This window comes from Sceloporus occidentalis, unplaced genomic scaffold, assembly GCF_023333645.1.
Source record: "Sceloporus occidentalis isolate IW3139 unplaced genomic scaffold, rSceOcc1.0.p SCAF_5, whole genome shotgun sequence".
NCBI lineage: Eukaryota > Metazoa > Chordata > Lepidosauria > Squamata > Phrynosomatidae > Sceloporus > Sceloporus occidentalis.
In genome coordinates, this window is record NW_028316985.1 from 50001284 (window position 1) to 50025193 (window position 23910).

The 23910-nt window shown below is 39.3% G+C and overlaps 1 protein-coding gene across 3 annotated transcripts in view; it reads left to right on the top strand.

Annotated features, from left to right (window-relative positions):
* LOC149312139 (liprin-alpha-2) overlaps positions 1-23910 on the top strand; it is a 318268-nt gene that overhangs the window by 11280 nt on the left and 283078 nt on the right. For all 3 annotated transcript variants that reach the window (XM_089524024.1, XM_089524025.1, XM_089524026.1), the window contains exon 2: positions 1514-1764. In XM_089524024.1, coding sequence (XP_089380150.1) covers positions 1516-1764 — 249 coding nt within the window. In that variant the 5' untranslated portion in view covers positions 1514-1515. The remainder of the gene's footprint in view (positions 1-1513; positions 1765-23910) is intronic.

Here is a 23910-nt window from a genome sequence, read left to right on the forward strand (position 1 = left end):
GAATTATATAGAAGGCAATTAGCCTACTGGAAGATCTTGCTTAAGTAAAGAGCTGTGTCAGTCCCAGGCCAAGTGGCCCAAGGCTAGTGTGTGTTTGTGCCTTCAAGTCACCTGTTGACTTATGAATTTCATAGGGTTTTCTTAGGCAAGGAATACTCAGAGGTGGCTTTGCGAGTTCCTTGCTCTAAAGTATAGCTTACATCACCTGGTATTCATTGGTGGTCTCCCACTGAAGTACTAAACAGGGCTGACCCTGCTTAGCTCCTGAGATCGGACAGGATTTGGTTCCTTTAGGATATGACTGAAATGTAAATGAAATGTTAAGTATGCACTGTATTGTTTAATATTATTTTCTTTTTTTGTTGAATAAAATCGTACATAACCCAAACCTGGAATGGGAGTGCCATTCATAACTGGCTGAGGATGAACTTTATTGATAATCCCACCTAAATTATACCCTTTAAATCGGTTTTTGAATGGTAATTTAACTTTTATGTAAACCCTATTGATTCAGTGGATCCACTCTAGCTGAGACTACTGATAGGATTCCAGTCCAGCATTGCTGGGAATTCTTGCATTGGCAGAGAGATGATCCCTGAGGTATCAGCTATCAAATTCTATGATTCCTCTTTTCCTTCTCTCCCACCCCTCCCTGAGGCTTCAAGTTGGGAAGAAAAATGGCACTGATTGAGTTTTCCCTCGCCTTTTAAAAATGCTCTTACATGGAGGAGGAGGAAATTTTAGAAAAATACCACTGTGGGAAGGGTTGGAGGTAAAAACCTCTGCCACCCTTGCAAGGTGCACCCTATCCAGATCAGGGTTTAGTATTTTTCCTTGGAACTAAAAATATATATCATAAACTACATATTACATATTTAATGTATTATGTTACTTCCTATCACTGAGTTTTTGTTGGGTTCATGGTTGAGTTTGGGCTGCTGTATGAAAGCATTAGAGAGAGCTATCCTTGGCAATTAATGGTAGCTATGGGAATCTGTATAGACATTCAGAACATGACATACAGGATATTGAGGGGGTGGGTAAAGGTCAGATAAAAGAAGCTAACTTTAAAAAAGAAATCTTTTGACATGATTTCAAAGGACACTGTCTCTGTCAATCTGCTGATGAGACTTTAAACATGTATCTCTTCTGAAACAGAAACACAGTGGGGAGCTGTGGAATGATGCATTACTTTTTCCTTTTTTGTGGTTGCCAATCAGCTTTTGGCCTAATAGTTAAAATAGATAACAGCTGAGGCATAAACCTGCGCAGTAACATGGGACCAGTTTCTCTAACAGGTTCTCTAACTGGGTGAAGCAACTGTGGCCCTCTAGATGTTCTTAGACTGTAGATCCTATGGTATTTCATAATTGATTATGCTGACTAGAGCTGATAAGATTTCCAGTCCAACAGTATATAAAAGGCCACAATTCTCTAACACTGTTCTAAGTCATTTATTTGTTGTGATTAGAAAGGTTTCTTATCTTCCATATCCATTTTTCTTTCTTTGAAGAAATGATGTGCGAAGTGATGCCAACGATAAACGAGGACACCCCAATGAATCAACGGGGGTCCCAGAGCAGTGGGTCAGACTCGGATTCTCACTTTGAGCAGCTCATGGTGAATATGCTGGATGAAAGGGATCGTCTTCTCGACACGCTCCGAGAGACACAGGAGAGTCTGTCTCTTGCACAGCAACGCCTTCAGGATGTCATTTATGACCGAGACTCACTCCAGAGACAACTCAATTCAGCACTGCCCCAGGTATGTTGGGTGTGAATGTATTCATTTTAATTTTAGCTCACATGTCTTGTTTCCTAATTGTGTAATCTCAGATAATAATATATATGTTCCTAAGAAATCCAGACTTGCCTCCAATGAAGGTAGTTGTAGAACATGTTTTATATGGTTTGGCCATTAGATCTAACAATACTCAATATGATCGAATTCTATTAGTTTGTTTCAGCAAAAATGAAAGAAAGTCATTGAAGATTCTGATAACTTCAGAATTCAGCCATAAAAAAATCTTACAACCTTGATCCAGAGCTCTGGCTGTCTTGAATGTGCAGGTGGAACTTAGGTAGTTTATCTTCATTCAGTTCAGTAGTAAGGAACACATAACTCTTGCATCTCTTTTCATGCATAAAGTTTCATGGATGGGATGGGACTTTTATATGATAACTTTCATTGCATTGTCAGGTTTTGCTATGGCATACAATATAAAATCAATACTGTAAAAACTAATAGCAACAAAAATAGTAAATTGACTGGAAAGATAACTATGATTACTCTGATGGGAAGGATGTTTTCATATACACATAAGGAGTTACACCATAGCCTAACAAGGGCCCAGACAGATGGGCCAAAGAAACCAATGTCGGGTTGCATTGGGGGTGTAGCATTTAGATGACGCATGCCCCAAACACAGCTGGAAGTTGACCAGACACCGTTCCAAGACAAAAGGACTGGTCCAAAAAGGAACTGACAAAGCCCGCTCCTTTTGTTGGCCCGGATGAAAACTGTGGCAGTGGTCCAGATTGGGGCCAGACACGTGCGGTTACCACGGCCATAGTGTGAACAGCATCAGCACAGCCCTGCTGTGTTTTTTTCCCAGCCCATCTGTTTGAGACCACAGTGGACCTTTGGTACAGGATCAAGATTATTTGCTATGATGGCATGTGCATACGAGGAATTTCAGTGAACCCATGGCCATGTCCACACATCACTATAAGCCATAGTTAATGTTATCCATGGTTTGTTGTTTTAGTTGTTGTCTAGTAAATGTCTAAACAATCATCCTTCATTTTTTCCCTTTTCTTGTTTATTTATCATGGGGGGGGGGCGCAGGGGATATGGACCACACCAGGTGACACCATAATGAGGGGGCGACATCATGGCTCCCTGAACACCTGCCTTTGGGTAGAAACAGGCTATGGCATTCACCTGTATCCTTTTTAAACACTGAAGATGGTATACAGAGCGATCTTGTAGCATGTTTGAGACTAATTAAAGAAAGAAGTTGGCAGCATGAGCTTTCGTAGACTTAAGTCTATTTCCTCAGATGCATTTGAGAAGAGATGGTATGTGATGGTATGAATGGTGTGAGGCTCAGTGGGAGGAGAAAGGAGAGGCCCCAGTTTTTTAAAAAAATAAATTTTAAAATTTTATTTTAAATTAAATCTTATTTTTAAAAATATTTTTTTTAAATTTCTTTAATAACATCCCATTTTACCAAATTTTCATTTTAACCTCATAAAGCAATATACATGTAAATAAATTAAGGCTGTGCATATGATATTGTAATCGAAAGATATAATTTTAATTTTGCTAGTTGTTTATGCCACATGTTGCCATTATATTCAGTGACATACAGCAATTACAATTTATGAGTAACATTAGTACAAAAAGACATTACTGAGAATTGTGTATAGCGTGGTATGGAAGGAGGTGATATCATTAGTTATCACACCAGGTGATGCCAGCTGTAGTGATACTACTCTCCAAAGATCCTCATTTCTTTCAGGGAGGAGAAACAGGAAGGAGAAACTGAAAGGATAATTCCCTAATTACAGGGGCAGTATAGCCAACAGGATCTTTGGGAACCCAGGAAGTTAGTTTCCAAAGCATACAAGAGTGAAATTAAATTAGACTTCTCAACTGTAGTGTGCACTGAAGTTGCTAGATGATACAACTGCAGGAACCAGTGTCTAATACCAGAGTGAGTATTCATTTGGCCACTGGAGCCCTCCTAAACCTCCATTTCCCAGCCTATAATATTCAATCTAACAGTGGCCAGCATCCACCTTCGTAAGCCCCTGATTAGCCTCCAATTAACCACTAGAAAGCCATTTTACCCCCTGTGCATGTTTTAACCCCCAAATGACCTTTAATCTACACTGAAAGGGTCCACAATCACTTTTGGTTTTGACAAAAGAGATCAGATATGGCTCACTGAGGTATGGGGAAGGCTAAATTGGGGTGGCTGCAGCTTCCAACTATGTTTGTCACTCAGGTATTATACATATTGCCTTCTCTGGCTATAAATATGGAGGAAACTGCTGGAAAACATAAAGAGTTCAGGAAGGAGGAACAGAAAGGGTGTTTCCCTAACAGCAGGAGGGAAAGAAGAGCAGCATTATGAACAGAATCCTTGGGAATCCAGGGAGAGCAGAAGTTAGGTCCCAAAGCATATGTGAGTAAATGATACTATTATTTCTCCATTAAAAACAAGGCAGGAAGTGTCTCCTGCCTTCCTCATTGGGGAAGGCAGAGAAAATACTGCTTTCTGTATTTACAAATGCAGTGACTAACACTTATCTAAAGGGTAATAATTGTTTGATGCAGACAAGTTCTTAACAAGTTATGTAATAAAACCCATTACAAGAGTTGGCACTGTGTCCTACGTCATGTTCTGTCATTGGAAGATGGACTAAGCATGTATAGTATGGCTTAGCATAGCAGATTAGTTTTTTCCTTCCCCTTCAAAGCTATTGTCTTTCATCCTCACCTTGCCAGAAAAAAGGGAGAAGCCGATATTCTTACCATGTGCAGATGAAATGTTTCCTGTGCTTTCTAGTTAATAGTTATAAAGAGTCTGCACAAAATAGACTAAAATACAGTCTTGCTAAATGTGAGTCTGTTATGCTTGATAGCACTTCCTTCTTGGTAAAGAACACCTATTAATATGATCCTGGATATCCAGTCTGGAAATTAAAAGTAGCTTCTCCTGCATAGATGGATGTTTTGAAAGAGAAATGGGTTCAGAGAGCTATTACTGGAAATGAGAATTAAGAGAGCTTGGGATGTCTTGTGGCTGAGATATTGCTAGTTGCCAAATGGAGAAGATTGTGCTACGGTGCAGGTTAAAGAATAATTTAGAGAAACCATAGCTCTTGAGAGGCAGCACAGATTGATACAATACCTGCAGTTGCTCCACATTCTACGTTAAATTATCTTTAATGAGCTTGGTCCCAATATGTTATATAGTTTTACTTTAAATTAAAAATGTTTCTGTAGACGTTGTTATGCCTTCTGTACACACTAATGTAACTGGACTTTTATGATAACTTTTCACATGCGGAAAGCCCATGAGGATGAAGAGCAGGGATGCTTCCACTTGTCTTTGTGTTCCCATTGGTCCATCTCTGAGTCCTTCTTCACATTGGGGCTATAGTATTCTTTTAGGCTCCCTATTCAGTTTGGAGCTCTGTACAGTCTTTATTAAAGTCAAACAGAATGCTTAAGCCTCTTACTTAGTGAGTATAAATTGCTCTAAGTAATGCTTCCCAAATGAATGTGTTCATTGCAATGCAGTTAACCTTCTGATTCCAGACCTCCCTACCTTTTCTCCAAACGTATACAAGACTGTTTTATGACAAAATTATTAATGCAGAACTCTGTGATAAAGAAAATGATAGATAAATCCTGCATGTGAATCTTCATATAGATTTTTTCAGTTCCCCACCCCACCTGAAGATCACTAAGGCCCACAACAGATGGGTATTATACACTGGCCTTGGGGCAGAGTGGGGGCATGGTGTCTGCACACCAGCTCACCAGACAGCGGGTGGCATCACACCACATCTTCAGCGCAGCACTTACATGCTCGGTGCTGAAGAAGGGGCAAAAAGCTATTGTGATCACTTGCTTGTAGGGTTGCCATAATTCTCTACCACAAACCAGGACAAAATGTAGGACAAAATTTAGCCCAAAATGCAGGAAAATTGTAGGATAAAATTTAGCCCAAAATGTAGGACATTTAAAGTCTTCCATTTTTCTTAAATGTCCTACATTTTCGGCTAAATTTTATCCTACAATTGTCCTGCATTTTGGTCTAAATTTTGTCCTACATTTTGTCCCCGTTTGTGGTAGAGAATTATGGCAACCCTACTTGCTTGCTAGTTTGTTTTTCAAAATACTGAAATCCAGATTCAAAGAGGACTGACAAATCCCTTTAACAGCCCATCTTATCTTAAAATTTAGAACATGTTCTTGATCAGGGAGTATGATATAGATCTGAAAACAACTAAAACAGGAAGCAGTCAAGGGAAAGGCAGACTCGGGTTGTCCTGTGGAACTGTGCAGATTAATATCAGGGAGGAATTCCAGGAGTGATACAGCCCAAAGTTTAGGCTTTAGGGAGCAATGAAGGAGTATGTGCTATAGCCTATGTACAAATAATGAATAGAAAGGTCAGGCACCAACAGGGTTCCTACTACACTGAACCAGGGCAAAATGAAGTTAGAGTCCTACTAGCATTGGCAGAATGGGTCCATAAGCATGCATTAGAAAGGCTGACAGTATATGAAGCTCTTGGATCAAAGCAGCTGCTGTGAATGAACCAGTGGGAAGAAAGTAGTGAGCCAGAGCTCAGTGACATGTACAAGGAATATTCAGCATGAAGTAATCCAGCACAGGAATAGTTGGTGACAAGAGCTGGAGAAGACTGGAGAAACAAGGCATGTTGAGATAAACAGTTATGTGTTATAAGATAGTTCAGTAGCTATTGTAATATGCCAGCAGTTTGAACTACATTAAAAAAAGCAAGATCAGAAGCAGAGCTTGGAAAAGTTAATTTTTGGGCTCCAGTTTTCCGAATCCCTCAGCCACCATGGTCATGGACCATGGGATGCTGGAACTAACAATCTGTAGAAAAAATAAAACTTTTCAAAGGTTTACTTCGACTTACAACTCTGATGGAATCCTAGGTCTAAGTATTGTACTGAGAAAGCAGGTGTGCAGTATTTTAATCTGGAGGAAGCAGGGTTATAGTCTAGGGACTATTGCTGCTATTTGGCATTTAATGTTTAGTCAATTCTGGCACTTTGCATTTATTCTCAGGAGTTCCATATTATGTCAGATTTAGCAAGCACTTGAACTTCAGCAGGGATGGAAATAAAGATCTTGATCTATCCAGCTTCATCTTCAGTTGATTACAAAAGCCTGTCTTTAACCTTACTTATGTAATGTGTGAGGTGGCAAATGTTCTGCCTTTACAGTTCTAGCAGAGGAGCTGCTATGAATATAAATGACTAATTGAAGAAATTAGATATGGGCTTTTATTTGAAATCACTAACTGAAGGATAGATATGATCTGTGCAGACACTAGTTGTGGTACATACATATTCAGGAGTAGATAACAAAGCTTTTTTTTTTTAGTGCAATGAAATTTATGTTATTTTTCAAATTCCAGGGGAATTTTTGTTTGCTGAAATCTCTGGTCTTGTCTGATGTCTTATCACATAATGTTTTACTTTTCAAATTTTAACCTTGATTTTATTTATTTATTTATTTGAGAAGGTTTTTTTTTTTAAATGCAAGATCTACAACCTAATGAGTATCACACTCTAATGCCAACCTGGGGAAATACACAGATTTTGTTGTTGTGGAGAAATTAAAGTGAAGAGAAGCATAAAGAATATTTCTTCACTTTCTAGATTTGAAAGCTTGTAAACTTGTAAACAATGTAATTTTTTTTTAAAAAAAATATTGGTTTGGCAAGAGGGTCTGGTTCTCTTAATTAATTATCTCTAAAGTAAAAAAGGGAAGGTATGTCTTTGACTGTCAGAGCCATAGTTCCAGTGCTGTGATGACTACACACCTGAATAATGTGCACTTCTGAGAAATTTGATTGTTTAAATGGTTTACTTCAAATATTTAAATGGATTTATGTTTATAGTAACATCTTGAGACACTAGGTGGCAGAGTTCCTAAAGAATTACTTGGTTTACAGTGGATACTTTGAAGGTAGGAAGGAACAGTCCAATGGACAGAATTACAGAGTAGCCCTTGTCTTCAAGGACATGAAATAGAGAGATCTTGTCTTGAGAGTTGTGGGACAGGTGAACCAGACATTTTGTCTTCACTTCGAGCAGCTCACTACAGTGTGTTTCATTGTGTGTAACTGTGCCTGAAAACTTTGAACCCTGGCAATTTTGCTAGTAAATAATGGCTGCATCCGCAATGCAGAAATAATCCAGTTTGACAACTCTTTAACTGCATGGCTCAATGCTATGGAACTCTGCGAACTGTAGTTTTGTGAGACATTTAGCCTTCTCTGTCAAAGAGCTCTGGTGTCACAAGAAATACAGTTTCCAGAATTCTGTAGCAATGAGCCAAAGCAGTTCACATGGTGTCAAACTGGATTATTTCTGCAGCACTGCCATAGTCCTGTATATACTGTACTGTACATACTCGACTATAAGTTCACCTCATGTATAAGTCAAGGGTAGGTTTTGGGGCCAAAATTATGGATAAGTTGAGGGTATAAGTCAAGGGTAGGTTTTGGGGCCAAAATTATGGATAAGTTGAGGGTAAAATTTAGGGGCATGTGACAAAGCATCTAAAGGATGAAGCAAGGAAAACAATGCCAAACAACTTAAAAAATCACAGCAGGCACAACTGTTTGTGCTCATCCTAAAGGCTGGATGGATGAGAGAATGGAGGGAGAAGGGGTTCAATGCTTCCAGGACAAATTATGCTCTTGCTTTTCACCAGGGCATGATTCCATTTTAAATAAGAGTTAAAGTGCAGTACTTACTTTGATCTGTGGATAAGTCGACTCAGGTTTTTGAGGTCATTTTTTTGACCAAAATTTCTAGATTTATACATGAGTATATATGGCAAGTCTTCATAGTACTGTATATTTTCTGCCGTTTTAGTTACAGTGGTCCGGATTGATTTTTGTTACATCTATGTCATGTAATCCTAAGCATGTTTACTCAGAAGTGACTTCAACAGGACTTGTTATCTAATAAGCATTTGTAGGGTTGCATTTCACAAAGCATTTGAAGGATTCCATTATAAGAATAGTAGCACTGATGGGTCAACCACTCACAAACACTTTTTAAAAAATATTTCTAATAAAATGGCTACAAAACAGTGAGTGCTATATTCTAGGAGGCGCTCTGTGCAGGCTGATGGTTAACTGTTGTGCAAACTGGCAGCCAGATCTAGAATTCATTTGCAAATCTTTTGTCCTCTCAATTCTGAGGGTTTCCTTAGAAGATACGCACAAGTATTTATGAATTACCAGTTTACACATATTGCTGGGAAATAGATTCTGTTGTTTTTTAAATAAAAATAACATATTCTGGAACTGTTCTGCTGGATTAGATAGACCTCCTGGTCTGTTCCAGAAGCGATCTTCTTATATTCTTATGAACAGCATAATGTGATACGTTCACATTTATGCAGTTCTGTGTTGTGACAGCTTCACCAACCAGGTCTCCTCCAATTGTTTTGCACTGAAGCTTCCAACATTCCTAACCACTGGGAATCTTGACTAGGGATAATGAGCACTAAACTTAGAAATGTCAAGTTGGGAAAGCCATGTTGTGGGATGGGAAAAGAAGTAACAGTACATCTGTGATCTTCTAGCAACTAATTCTGCCATAGCTGTTACTGGGAACATGCACTTTGTCATATTTCTTTGGGGAAAAGGACCACCTGACATTTTTTCTTCTAAATTCAGGATTATGCAGGAGACTGGGATGGTGAGGGCAACAGGAAAAGTGGGAGGGAAATGTAATGACCTTGCCCTATTGAACCACTACATGCAATTTGATCAATACTAACTGTTAATTAGGTTGAACTAAGAGCATTCATGATACTTACATTTTTGTCATTACTGTTGAGCACCAAGGGTTTTGCTGATTCAGGGAAGGGAAATGCAATCTAGGAAGCAAATAATTAGGTTTTTAATAAGATAGAAGTTATGATTCCATGACGTTCCATTTTTGCGCTGATTGTTTTTTCCTCCACACTAGCTGTGCCTCTTTGGTCATCATGCCTGATTGCTATAAATATCTTAGATCATTTTTCAGATATTGAGACAAAATAACAATATACAGTGCACCCATGTCATACACGGACGCGCTTTACACAGTTTTCAGCACATGCTGAAAGCCACGCAGGGAGGAAGGGGTGGTGCATCGCGCACGCTGCTGGATGCACGAGCCCCATTCATCTAAATGGGGTTCGAGCATGCACAGAATTTGCTTTATGCGGGGGAGTCCGGAACGGATCCCCCGCGTAAAGCAAAGGCGCACTGTATTAACATTTGAAGAGTTACACTGACATATTTGTTTTAATAATGAGCCTAAAGGCATCAGATCCTGTCTGATCTTGGAAGCTAAGGAGGGTCAGCCATGATTAATACTTGGAGGAGAGACCATCAATGAATATCATGCGCTGAAGGCTATATTTCAGAGGAAGGGACTGGCAAAACCACCTCTGAATATTCCTTGCCTAAGAACTAGACAAGATATTAAAATACAAAGATTCAAAACTGAGCAAGAGTTAGGATCATCCAAGCCATTATAGTTCCCATCACAATATATACATGTGAGAGCTGGATGATATATAACACCAAAAGAAAGAAAATCATTTGAGATGTGGTGTTGAATAAGAGCACTAAGAGTACTGTGGACAGCCAAAAAGACAAATAGAATTTTAGAAAGATCAAATGTGAATTCTCCTTGGAAGCCAAGGGCGCTGTACAGACCGGTGCTTTGCATCGGCCTGCACGCGTACTAGGGTTGCCTCGGGGCGTCCTTTCCAGATGCCCCGCAACCCTAGTATGTTGTAATGGCGGTGCCCATTCTACATGGGCACTGCCATTATGACATCACAGCTGCGCTGTCTCCAAATGGGGCGGTGCAGACGTGATGTCTTGGTGCCGTGGAAGGGCACCTGTGGCACCCTTTCAGCAACACCGGAAGGAGCTCCAAAACAGAGCTCCTTCCTTTGTTTTGTGTCGCTGGTGCAGCCTTTACACAGCTGCGCCAGCGACACAAAGGAGAAAGGGGCCGTTGGGGTGTCCTTGGGGCATGAAGCCCCAAGGACACCCCTTTCCAGGTCGTGGGGAAGCGGTCTTTTGCCACTTCCCCACGGCCTCAAAAAGCGGCGGATCGGGGCCTCAGGGCTGCGGATCGGGGAAATGGGTGGACTGTACACCACCAAGGTGACTAAATTGAGGCTGTTGTATTTTGAACAAATCATGGGAAGGCATGGCTCACTAGAAAAAACAATAATGCTAAGAAAGGTGGAGGGAAGCAGAAAGAGAGGTAGAGCACATCCCAGATGGATAGACTCAGTCAATGAATCTATGGCCCTGAGACTGCAGGATCTGAGCAGAGCAGTTGAGGACAGAGGGGCTTGATGGTGTCTCTTTCATAGGGTGAAATCATGAGTTGAAGTCATCTCAAAGGCAGCGGATGATGACAACAACAAAAAGGAAATCTGTGTGATTCATGAGCTCACCTTAAGCTGACATGACTTGAAGGCTTGCATGCACACACGCACATTTGTTTTAATGCCTCTTATTCCAAAATTACAACAGTTCTGCAGAAACTGTTATATCCTTTTACTCTCATTGGAAATGTGTGCATATTAACTTTTCTGAAAACAGTTGAAGAGGTATGGTTGACTGCAGTGGAAAGTCATATCTTAAGCTAATATATATTTCTTTGAAACAAAGCCTGGGAAATTATTTTAAAGAAGAATTAATAATTGGGAATGAATATGGCTAAATCTAGCCATAACTGAACAGTGGTAGCCTGATGCTCTGGAAACCAAGAACCTTGCAAGTGAGGTTTGCAGTGTGACAAGAGCTATTTCAGAAAGCATGCAGGGACGAATAGGTGTATATGGAAGGAAAAGAAAGGTGGGATTGCGACATATAGTCTTTTGTAGGTCTATATAGGATAACATTTTAATCTAGTTCGGTTTTATCTTCATATTAGTAACTAGATCATTAAAATTACTATAATGAGCAAAATGCAGGTCAGCCTATATTGTCATTAAATTTTTTATGGGATTTGGTTTTCAGGCCCCCTCACCATTACGTCAATCAGATTGTCCTCTGGATCACCCACAAAAAGACTTCAGCAAATGCAGCATCATACAATGTTATTCCTACCTAGAGTAGACTCATTGAAATGAATGAGATGTATTATTCATAAGTTGCTTAAATCCATAGTTTCCAGTAAGTCTACTCTTAATTGTAAGTTTTATGTTAGATTAACCCCAGAAAGTCAGAGTTCTGAAGACCAACCAGTTTTGCTTAAATAATAGTAGTTGGGTGAATATGCAAAGGAATCTTGTACAGTGGGCCCTCGGTATCTGCTGGGGTTTGGTTACAGGACCCCCTGTGGATATAAAATCTGTTCAAGTTCCATTAAATACAGTGGATAGTAAAATGGTGCCCCTTATATAAAATAGCAAAAACAAGGTTTGCTTTTTGGAAACTATATAGTTTTTTAATATTTTCAAGGAATAATTTTGAATCAATGGATATGGAATCAGCAGATACAGAGGGCCATCCATAGCACCTTGAGACTTTGATAAAGAAAGAAGTAGGTAGCATAAGCTTTAATAGACTAAAGCTGCATCTGCACTGCAGAAATAATCTGGTTTGACACTACTTTAACTGCCATGGCGGAGTGCTTTGGAATTCTGGGAATTGTAGTTTTTTGTGGCACCAGAGCTCTCTGACAGGGAAGGCTAAATATCTCACAGAACTAGAGTTCCCATAGCATTGAGCCATGGTAGTTAAAGTGGCGGAAACCTGAATTATTTCTGCAGTGTGGATGAAGCCTTAGTCTCCTTCAACAAATGTATGGAATGAAATGTCATTCATCTGTAGCAGGGTGAGAAATTATAATGAGACATTTAAACAGAGAAATTTTAAAGTTATCGAGGTGCAAGATTTGAAAATTATCCTTTGCTACAAAAACCTAGACATTCATTGCAGTAACTCATGGTGTTACCCCCCCCCCCCCATTGACCTCCTCCCATACCACATCATACAGAATCTTTAGCCATTTTTTTGTACTAATGTTACTCATTAATCATAATTCCTGCATATCACTGAGTGTCAAGGTAATAGTTGTGACATAAACAACTAGCAAAATTAAAATTATACCTTTAAATTACAATATCGTATGCACAGACTCAATGCATTTACATATACATAGTTACACGTGGTTGAAGTGAAAATATGGTAAAAGGTGATGTTTGTAAAGAAAGTTTTAAAAGAATATATTTTTTAAAAAATTTAAAAATACTTTAAAAAAAACCTGGGACCCCTCTTTTTTCTGTCCACTGAGCCTCAAATCATTTTTCCACATTTTAATGGGACACAGGCAAATGCAAACCATTTCTGCCAAGAAGCAGTTGTGTCACCCGGTATGGTCTGCATCCCACTATTGGCACTGATAAGAGCCCTCACTTCTGGTCTTGCTGGAACGCTATGATGGGAGTTTGAGCCCAACAATGTCTGCATTTTCCACAAACTGTTCTGAAAAAATGCTGATATTAGAACATAACAAGTCGTACTGAAATTTTATTTTTGTCTATGGTGATGGTGGCTCAAGGAGTTAAGACACTTAGATCGGCAGTTCAAAGCCCAGTTTGTATGATGGGGTGAGCTCCCATCACTAGTCCCATCTTCTGTCAATCTAGCAGTTTGAAAATTTGTAAATGGAAATAGATAAATAGGTACCACTTCAGTGGGAAGGTAGACAGCTTTCTGTGCAGTCATGCTGGCCACATGACCCACAGAGTAGTCTCTGACAATGCTGGTTCTTTGGCTTAATAATGGATATGAGCAACAGCCCCCTACAGTCGGACACGACTTCACAATTGTGTCAAAGGGGAATGCCTTTACCTTTACCTTTTAATTACATCAGAGTGTCAGAAACTTAGACCAAAGCTTAGAGAACTGGCTTAATTCTGTAGGCTGAACTGACCTAGACCTCAATTGTGATTAATCCAAATCTTACTTAAGGAACAAAAATAATGTTAACAAATTCCCTATCAAGATGTCACTTTGATGAAATCCTGGTGTCTAATTGCTTGGTGGTATGGAAAGAGAAACAGCTGTGATTTTAATTACTTGTTCATGGGGGGAGTTTATGGAGCAACTTTTTGCATGCATTTCTTTTAAAACAGCAATGAAACAATCTTGTACCTTGCTAGTTAACCAGTTGCTTTCTGTGAGGAGGGCACAGGGTTGTGCATACAGCCGTCAAAGGAGAAGAAACAGCTTTAGGACAGTAAGCAATAGTTTGGGTTTTTCTTTGCGTCCAAATGTTAGAATAAATGTGTGACATGTTAAATCTTCTGCAACCACTGACTGTATGACTGCCGATCTCTCTCTTTTTGTCTATGTGTATGTGTGTATGCATGCCTTGGAATCATTGGTGCTCTCTTTGATTAGGCTAACGCTAGTTTGTGTATGTTTCTTTCTAAAAAGTCATGCCTGCAGTAAAATAATATGAACTGTCTTCCTGAATGAAGTAGAAGAAACTCCTGGGGGATATAAAGCATAAGTATCTGCTTGAAATTGTTCATGGCAAGATTGCTTGCAGCAGGAACAGTGTGTTCCAGTCTCCACTTGTAATTCTACTTCATAAACATCCCTATCTGTTACTTTTAACTTGCACCAGACACCTTAATGGTTACATAAACCATTTGATGGTTCATTATCTTGAAGCTTGTAAAGACACATGACATAAAGTGGGATAAAAATAAATCCAGGCTGGACAATGGTATGGTGTTGGTTGCCTCCAACTCTGAGGATAAAATGGTGGCGGGGGGGGGGGGGAGGACCCAAGGGACAGGTGCTAGATCTTGTTGTTGTGTACCTTCAAGTCATTTCAAGAGTTATGGTGATCTTAAGGTGGACCTGCAAGATTTTATTCAGAGGGAGTTGCCTTTGTCTGAGGCTGAGAGAGTGTAACTTGTCCAAGGTTATCCAGTGAACTTCTATGGCTCAGCAAGGATTTGAACCATGGTCTCCAGAGTCCTAGGTCCAGAACACATTGGTCCAGAACACAAAATAATCCAGTTTAAGACCACTTTAACTGCCTTAATTCAGTACTAGGGTATCTTGGGAATTGTAGTTTATTGTGGCACCAGAGCTCTCTGACAGAGAAAACTAAATGTCTCAAAAAACTACAGTTCCCAGAATTCCCCAGCCTTGATCCAGGGCAGTTAAAGCGGTCTCAAACTGAATTACTTCTGAAGTGTGTTTTGGACCTAAGTCCAGCACTCAGTTCAGTACACCAAGGAGGCTGTATAAATGCAGGCACTTAATATGATATAAGGAAAGGAAATACTACTCAAATGTTAGTTAAAGTGAAGAACTAGCAAAAGGAAACTCTGGGTGTAGTTACACTACAGAATTAAAGCAGTTTGAAACAATTTAACTGCTATGATTTATTCTACAGAATCCTGGAATTTGTATTGATGAGCTATTCAGCCCAGTCTGTCAAAGGGTGCCTCCCCAAACTACAAATCCCAGGATTCTGAAGGATACGTCATGCCAGTTGAAGTGATGTCAAACTACTTTATTTCTGCAGTGTGGCTACACCCTCTGTCTGAGATTAATGGTTGTATTGCTTGTTTTCAGCCCTTCCCCCCCCCCAAAAAAAAAGGGGGGGGGAGGGAAAGAAAATTGTAAATTCTGTCTTTGAAAAAAAAAACAGTTTTATTTCAAACCACACTGGTGCAAAATGATTTTGCTTTGTAGGAAACATGACTGTTTCTAATGTTGCAATTTATAATGTGTATATGTATGGAAATAATCAGTATTGAACTCATTGGGGCTTATTCATGAGCTAGACATGCATAGGAGACTGTAAAGAATCTTTATCTTAAAGCCTAATCATGATTGTATTTATCAGGAAATGAATTTTATTAGACTTGTCCCCAAGTAAGGACATGTAAGTGAACCATACTTTAGGAGGGGTCATAACTCCAGTGCCAACCCCAAATATGTTGTTGTCCAAAAGAGACCCCATATAATTACACTTTCACCACTAGTCCCAATACTTTAAAAGTCATGCGACACCACTTAGCTTCCGCCTTGTCTTTTCTTCTGCCCTTCTTGTCCATGCCCTCCTGAAAGTAGTTTCTTCATTCCATGGTACAACATAGTAATATAGTCCTCATTGTGTTCCTTCAAGTCATTTCCAACTTAACAGCAACCCTTGGAAAGATTTGTCCAGAGGTTTGCCATTACATTCCTCTGAGACTGAGTGTGTTTGACTTGCCCAAGTTCATGCAATGGGTTCTGTGGCAGAGCAGGGAATTGAACTTTGGTTTTCAAAGTCATAGTCCATCACTCAGACCTCTATGGATGATATCATACAACTGAAATTGGAAGTATAATCCAGTGTCATCCTGAACGGAATCATGCGTATTCACGTTATTGTGTGAAAGTTTACCACATGCGATCGCTGGCAGTCCAAATGCACTCTAAACACAATCACACGTCAATCCACAGTTAAGTAAATTTGGTGAACTAGCGAAGTCACAAACCCTGTTCCTAGGCAACTTCACACTCAGTGTGCTGTTGTTTGGTGTGATGTACATGTCTCCTTTGGTCCTGGTCCCCAACCACACCATGTGGAAGGTTTTTTTTTCGTGAAGCCACACTGCAATTCCACTTCAATTTTGCTTCCGCTTGTCCTTCAGCATTGCTGAGGGGGGCTGCTGCATTAAGAGGCATGGACCGGGAGCTATTGGATAACCATTATATTCATGTTTTAACGTGACAAGAGTGAATATATGCTTGTTTTAACGTGAATAGAGCATGTTCTTTCAACCATTCTTCCCGCCCCCCCACCCTCTTTTGTAAATTGTGGGGTTCCTTGATTCCTCTCTCTCACTCACCTAAATATGCTATGCTCCAGTCATCTGGAGTCTCACTGAGCATGCGCAAGGGTGCCAACTTGCAATTAAGAACCCACAGATGTGATGACTTACTTTGCACAGAATCTGGGTCGCGTTCGGGGAGGCCATTCCAGTGAATTTAAGGTGTGATAAGTAATCACGTAATTGTGTGAATTTTTGAATTGACCTTGCTATCTTCTCTTTGAAATTCAGAGCTTCCTGTCCCGTTTGATAAACTCCAATGCAATGCTAACAAGCAATAGAGAATGTTGAGCTGTTTTTCTTAAGTGTTGTTTAAAACAATGTTAGTAAATGTGTACCTCTCAGGATATTGCTAAATCCAACTCATATCAGTCTTACCCAGCATGGACAAAGATCAGAAATGATGTGTTACAGTCTGAACAATATCTGGAGGGCCATGGGCCATGAGCGATTGCTCTTTCTGTAATCAACACCTTGTATTTAGGAGTTGGCAGGTGTCACCAAGAGGACTTTTTCTTCAGCTGCCCCTATATTCTGGAATGACCTGCTGGAAGAAATTTGGCATCTGAATAAGCTATCCAAATTTAAATCAGCATTAAAGACCAATCTCTTCCAGCAGGCCTATCCAGATTATTTATGAATTTTAAACTATGGTTTGATTGTTTTAATGTGTACTGGTTTTATTTGTTCTTTTAAACTGATATGTCCTTTTAACTGATGTAGTGTGTTGTATGTAGTATGTTAATTTGTTATTACTCCCAGTTTTAATTCATGGGCAGGTAAGAAATAATGATGATGATGATGATGTTGATGATGATGATGAAATGGACTAAAATCATTTTTTCATATCATCACATTTTAAGTCATATCATTTCTTTAAAAAAACCTATAAACTAACAATCTGTTCTAGATCCGTTGATCTTTATGTGGTATCTCCGAGAAGGCATTAAATATAACGAATCCCAAAATTTATGGCAGGAGAAGTAATCCAAGCATTGACCTTTGTCAACAACAGGTCACTGGAACTCATTTGATGAAATTTAGTTTCACAAGTGAAAAAATTAAAATCATACCTGGACATCAGTATTAGAATAGGAGAGTATATATTTAGCAGTTATAATTATGCTTGCTATGTAGGGGGGAAAGTATGTCAAATGGTCCCAAATCTTGTTAGCACACAGCACACATTTTCCCCAAAAAATAAAATAAAAAAAATTGCATGTTCAAATATTTATTGTTGAAGCTGAGGCCACAGCAAGTTTTTAAAAAAGCCCACTAGCATATGTTATTTACACATGACTTAATGTATGAATTCATTTTAGTAAATATATTTAAACAGAAATTGTCAATGCCAAGACTAATTTACCACCAGTCTGAATATTTACATTATTTAAAAGAAACCAAATTTATACTCATGCATGCATGTATATTTGCATATATGAAATAAAGCATCTACCTCATAACATTTTGCATGGTCTTTAGCATATTAATCTCAAAGCTGCCTGGCAATGCTAAATAATCTAAAAGTAAGAAAAACAAATTGGTCATCACTTCTATTTCTTAATAAAACTGTCCTGGGCTTTAGTAATGCTGCTGAGGCCTAAACAGACTTAGAAGAATGGATTCATGCTGAATGTTGTTGTTGTTGTCCCCATGGGGAACAACACTTATGACTCCACCCATTTGCATTTAGAGTTATGGCAGTGGTGATCCACTAGGTAGTTGAATTACTATCATGATTTACAAAGTAGTGGCCTTTCTGTACAGATTCTCTTTACCCTGCCCCATAATCTGTTCTCTCTCTCTCTCTCTCTCTCTCTCTCTCTCTCTCTCTCTCTATATATATATATATATATTGGGGGGGCTGTTGAATTGAGTGGGAGATTACTTCTGAATAATGTGTAAGATTTGTTGTTTAGCCATATGTGACATGTTTGTTAAAATGAAAACAATCAAGCAGAAACTCTGTTGCAGACTGGAGAAATTAAGGTAGTTTGGATATATAGGCCCAGTACAGACCAGTGCTTTGTGCTGGCCTGGGGCCAAAATTATGGTTAGGTAGGGCTGGGCATCCACACGCACCCAGCCCTACTATCGGCACCATCTTGCCATGCCCCCGTCCACACGGGGCACGCAATGATTATGTCTGTGTGGCATAGTGCCCAAACAGGGCTGCGCTGCATGGATGTGACGATCGCACATCAGCGCGCCAATGGTGCCCCATGCATGACGTAAAAAGAACCCACCGGGAGCGGGTTCTTTTTAGGCCTCCCAGAGGCCGCACCATTTGGTTGACGTAGTCTCCATCTGGGACAGAAAGGCGTGGTGTCTCACTGCCCCTTTCTGCCAGTCTGTATTCCCCCCCCCATAATTTTTTTAAAAGTTAATTAAGTGGTATCATAGGCATGCAGGTTAAACATATTAATACAGCAGAAGTGAACTGCTTTAAAGGAAACTATTATCATGGTGACCCAATACTTATCTTGGAGCAATTTAAATAAATGTAGAAAACAGCAGCCCTGCAGGTTATGGAGTGTAATTGGAATATACACTGTGCTGTTTTTTTTTTTTTTTTTTTTTGTGTATACACTTTTAAACCAGAATGCCTAAGAATGCCAAACACATAATATGCTTTGGCATAGGCTGTTTGACTGATACCTGTGTGTCAGTATTGGTTGAACAAGCAGTCAGGGTGTGTGTATTTCTCAATATGTGACTTAGGGGTGAAACAGATGGACAAAATAAAGTGGTTTCCAGCCGCTTTGAAGGCAAGGCATTTAGATGACACATGCCTCAAAAGCAGCTGGAAACCAGTACAAAGCCACACTCTGGGGCTAAAAACCAAAGCAAAAAGAAACTGGGATAGTCTGACTCAGGGCGGAAAATGCAGATCTTTGCACTTGCATAGAAACACCCCTACATGAGTGCAGGGCTGTGACAAAACAAAGAAATGAAAGTATGCCAATTCAATGAATGCTATTACAACATACACAAACCAGACAATCCAACAGGGGGGCATAGGGTGAAGGGGGCATGTAGAGGGGGATCCATGAATGTGCTTTGTCAGTGTATCACTCGCACACCAGTGTGCCAATGCCTTGTACAGGCAGAGCATTGCATGTGTGGCTGATCAAAGGGGCCGCCATGCAGTTGGATGGCATCTGGATGGTTGTGAGAGGTGCAGACAATGTGTTTGTGTGACTGTGCATGTATGGTGGGGAAGCAACAAAAAAATTACCCAGCAGTGTGGCTTGACACCATGCCATGTAGTCGGACCATATTCAGCCTGCCTTGGAAATGGGCTGTGCAGGCAGCAGGGGATTGACTTGCTTTTGGAAAAAGCATAATTGAGCTGCTTTTTCCTGCCTGTCTGTTCCAGCCCATAGTTGACAGGAGATAAGCACAGATATCACCAGTAAAAAAAAAAAAAAAAAATCAGAAATAATACCCCCTCATTGTAGTGAGTAATAAGACCATTTAAATAGAGAACTGAGAATGTATAGTTTCACTGTCAATAAATAACAAATGTACTGGAGTGCAAAATCAATAATATGTTTACTTTTTACAATTGCATATTACTTTTCTGTGTCCCTGTTGCAAATGTAGCATCAAAATTTCACAAGGGTGTCCACATAAGACATTTCACCAATGTCCCACCAATGTGGGGAGTACAAAATGGGAAGATGTGGGAGAGGGTACTCTGAGTTGTAGTGCCCCGATTGTGAAATATCCTCCCTTTGTAGATCCAACTGACGCTAATTTTTACTCCTTTCTGGCACCAAGCTAAAACATGGATGATTATTAAAGTCTTTGGGAACTGTATTTCAAATACACATGTACCTGATTTTAAATTGTTTTAGTTTTTTAAGTGCTTTTAACTTTTGTTGTTAAAGTAGTCTTAACTGTGATTAATGTTTTTATCTTATTAACATTGTTTGTTCTTTTAATCTGGAGATGCTTTAAATAATTTATATTGAATACTACCCTGAGATCCTGTGGTAGATGGTGGGATAGGAGTGTTTTAATAAGAGGAAGAGGAAGAGGAAGAAGAAGATGGGAACAACTTAAGCAAAGATGGAAAATGTTCAGATGTTTTTGCACCACAGTTTGCCTCATCCCTCTTACAGTTATAGATACTTCTATAAATTCTCCAAGATTCCCTTTTTCCTACTTATTAAGCCATTTTGAAGCTCCCAATTGGAACTTTTAATTATTTAATTGGCTTTTTATGTTTCTAAATTATCAGTTGGTTCTCGCATAATGTTTTCTTCTTTCTGGACGTTTTGACAAGCTGATCTGCTATTAATGAGTGTGATGTATTAGCACAAGGTCAAGAACTATAGCAAACCCACTCTATACTTATTATGAAGTGGGTGAGTTTTTGTTTATTTTGTTAAATGTAGTGTGTTTTTATATTTTCCCTGGAATGAGTTGATTTATTAACTTGTTAAATGTATTCCAGGGATGTGATAGCCAGATTTTCTTGCTTTAAAAAATCTACAAAGTCTGAAGCAACACCTGTTTCTCTCTATATAATTTTCCTCTATAGGATATTTCACCTGTAAGTAATAATCATAGGACCTTTCAATGTACAGTCGGCCCTCCATATTCATGGTCTTAAGATTCATGGTATTGATTATTCACGAGGGCAAGGTAGCTAATGTGGGTATTCCTTCTCCCTGATCCTCTCCCTGGGCAGCTCAAGGAAGAGATTGGGGAGGAGAAGAGTCTTGGAGGGGCCAAAGCACCCCTTGCCTTCTCTTCCCCATTTTCTCCCTGGATTGCCCAGGGAAAGGATCGAGGAGGAGAAGGGGCAGGGAACTAATTAAAGGGACAGGAGGGTGGGGGATAAAGGAGCGTGCACCCCTGCTCCTCTTCCCCCACTCACCTTTCTCTTTAACTGGCTTCTGAGTGGGGGGGGGGAGCAGAGTTATTTGCAATTTTTCGATATTCACAGGGGTTTCATTCTCCTATCCCCCACAAACATGGAGGGCGAACTGTTTTAAGATTGGTTGCTGTTTTCTTCCCACTTAGCCAAATAAAAATAAACTGTGGAAGAATAAAAGTTGATTCAAGGACAATTGTAAATGACACATGTGAAGCTTAACGTCTTCTTCTTCTTCTTTTGCTAGAAATAACTGGCAATTGTAAAGCCATACTCTGATCACAGAGTATGATTCATCCCTGTCCTATTTTGACTGTTGGTGACTTTCTTCTTGTGTAAAATAAAGATTCTGAGTGTCATATTCCTACTGCCATTTTTAAAAAGCATCATTCTGTGAACTTTCCATATATTTGAGAATTGTCCAGCTATTAATAAGTAAATGTACAAGTTTCCTTGACTTTTAAATCAGATTGTAATGGCTTAACTCAGTGGTGCAGTACCCAGGAGAATTGTCAGCTCTCCCAAGATCCAAATAAATCCTGCTGCATGTGCCTCTGGTCTTGACTGTCCTTTTTGTCAGGATAGCCATAGTTTCGTCAGAATAACCACATTGGCTCCAGCGAGTTAGCAAAGGGTTACTGCAGTTGAAAGATTAGTCACTACACTTTTTCCTGCCTTCATCCTGGAACCAAATTAAATCATACAGTTATAATACACAAATTGTATTATTCAAGACTGAGGTTAATTTGTTTACCGCTTTCTTTGGGAAATAATTTATTTTGGAGAGACTTTGAAGTTTTTTTTTTCTCGGTACAAGGGCAAGAGGAAGCTTCTTGTCCTTGCCCTCATAGGCTCTCACATTAAAAAAAAAATGCATTCACTTACCCACTGAAGTAAGTTACTAATTATTAAGATCTAAGAGTAAATTGTGATATACAACAGCAGAACTTTTCACTCCCACTGCAGCCCTTCATAGTACCAAAAAAAAAAAAAAAAAAAAAAAAAAACCTGCTTGAAAATGTTTCTGAACATGCAGAATTTGAGGTTGTAGGAAGCTGCATGTGGACTTCAAAAAGGAAAGGGATTGTTTCTTCAGGTAGCAGCAACAGGACCCACTTGATCCATGGGTCCAAGGAAGCTAAAAAGGTTTGCGGGGCTAAACTGACTAAATGAAATTAGTTGAAATTCTCACCCTCTACTGGGTTTCTTTCTAATTCCAAGATATCAGAAAAATATGTTCCTGTTAGTTGCCCTTTTTTCTTTTAAAATATTTTAAAAGAGTTGTAGAGGATCTGTAAAATAGGACCTTTATATTATAACCTTACAATTCTAAAAAAATATTTTAAAATATTTGAAAGTTTTAAAAATTTGTAGTTCTTGATTTTTGATCAGTCTATTTGTAGGAGGAATCAAGGCTGTTTTAAAAGGGAAATTACCCTTTCAATAGCAGCAATTTACAATTTGGGGACATTTTGATGGGGCTTCTGAGCTGTTGGGTTGCTTGGTCATCCAAGAAGGGAGTCAGAACACCATGCAACTCACAAGCTCCACTTTCCCCATGCTTGCCTTACAGCTTGCATTTCTGCCTTGACTGGTTTGAATCAAATCTATTTACAACCAAAAGTTCTTCCCTTCTAGCTTTCCATATCTCTTCATCTTCTCATTCAATAACCCAAATTTATTCTGTTTTTTCTCCTTTGCTATTGATAATGCTACCATTTGCTATTAAGGATCATTCAGAATTCTTTACATTCACAGGTCTGTCTGTATGTGACTGTTGCAATTTTCTCCTGTTGCTGCTGCTGCTGCTTTTGAGAAATCCTTTTCTCTCATTCAGGCCATGGCCAAACATACAGCTGGTAAATCTCTGGGAGTGTTCCTTCTTCTGATTACCACTAATGTGCTGCAGCCTTTTTTGCTTTAAGTGAAGCATAATGACCATGGCATTGATCTGTCCCTTTCACTGCAACTATTGTTTTAGGCTTATTGTTCAGAGGATTCATGCAGGAGGATAATGCATACAGGTGGCTTGCCCTGTTGGTAGTAATGAATGAATAAGCTCTGCTAGCATGGCATGATTCACAGGTTGAAAATTAGATCAGTGAAACTATAATTTTCTACAGAAGTAGCATGGAGTGGTAGATAGAACAGGAATGGGGAGCAGTGCATCCCTTCAGTTGGTCTATAACTCTCATTAGTGATAGCCGGTACTGAAGGATAACAGACAGTTTCAGGGTTCGTCCAGATGTGGCAAATGTGTTGGAAGGTTGTATTTTTTGGTTGCTGTAGTTGTTATTCATTGTTATTATGATAGAATAATCATTGTTAAAATAATAATAATATCCAAATAAGGTTTTTGTTGC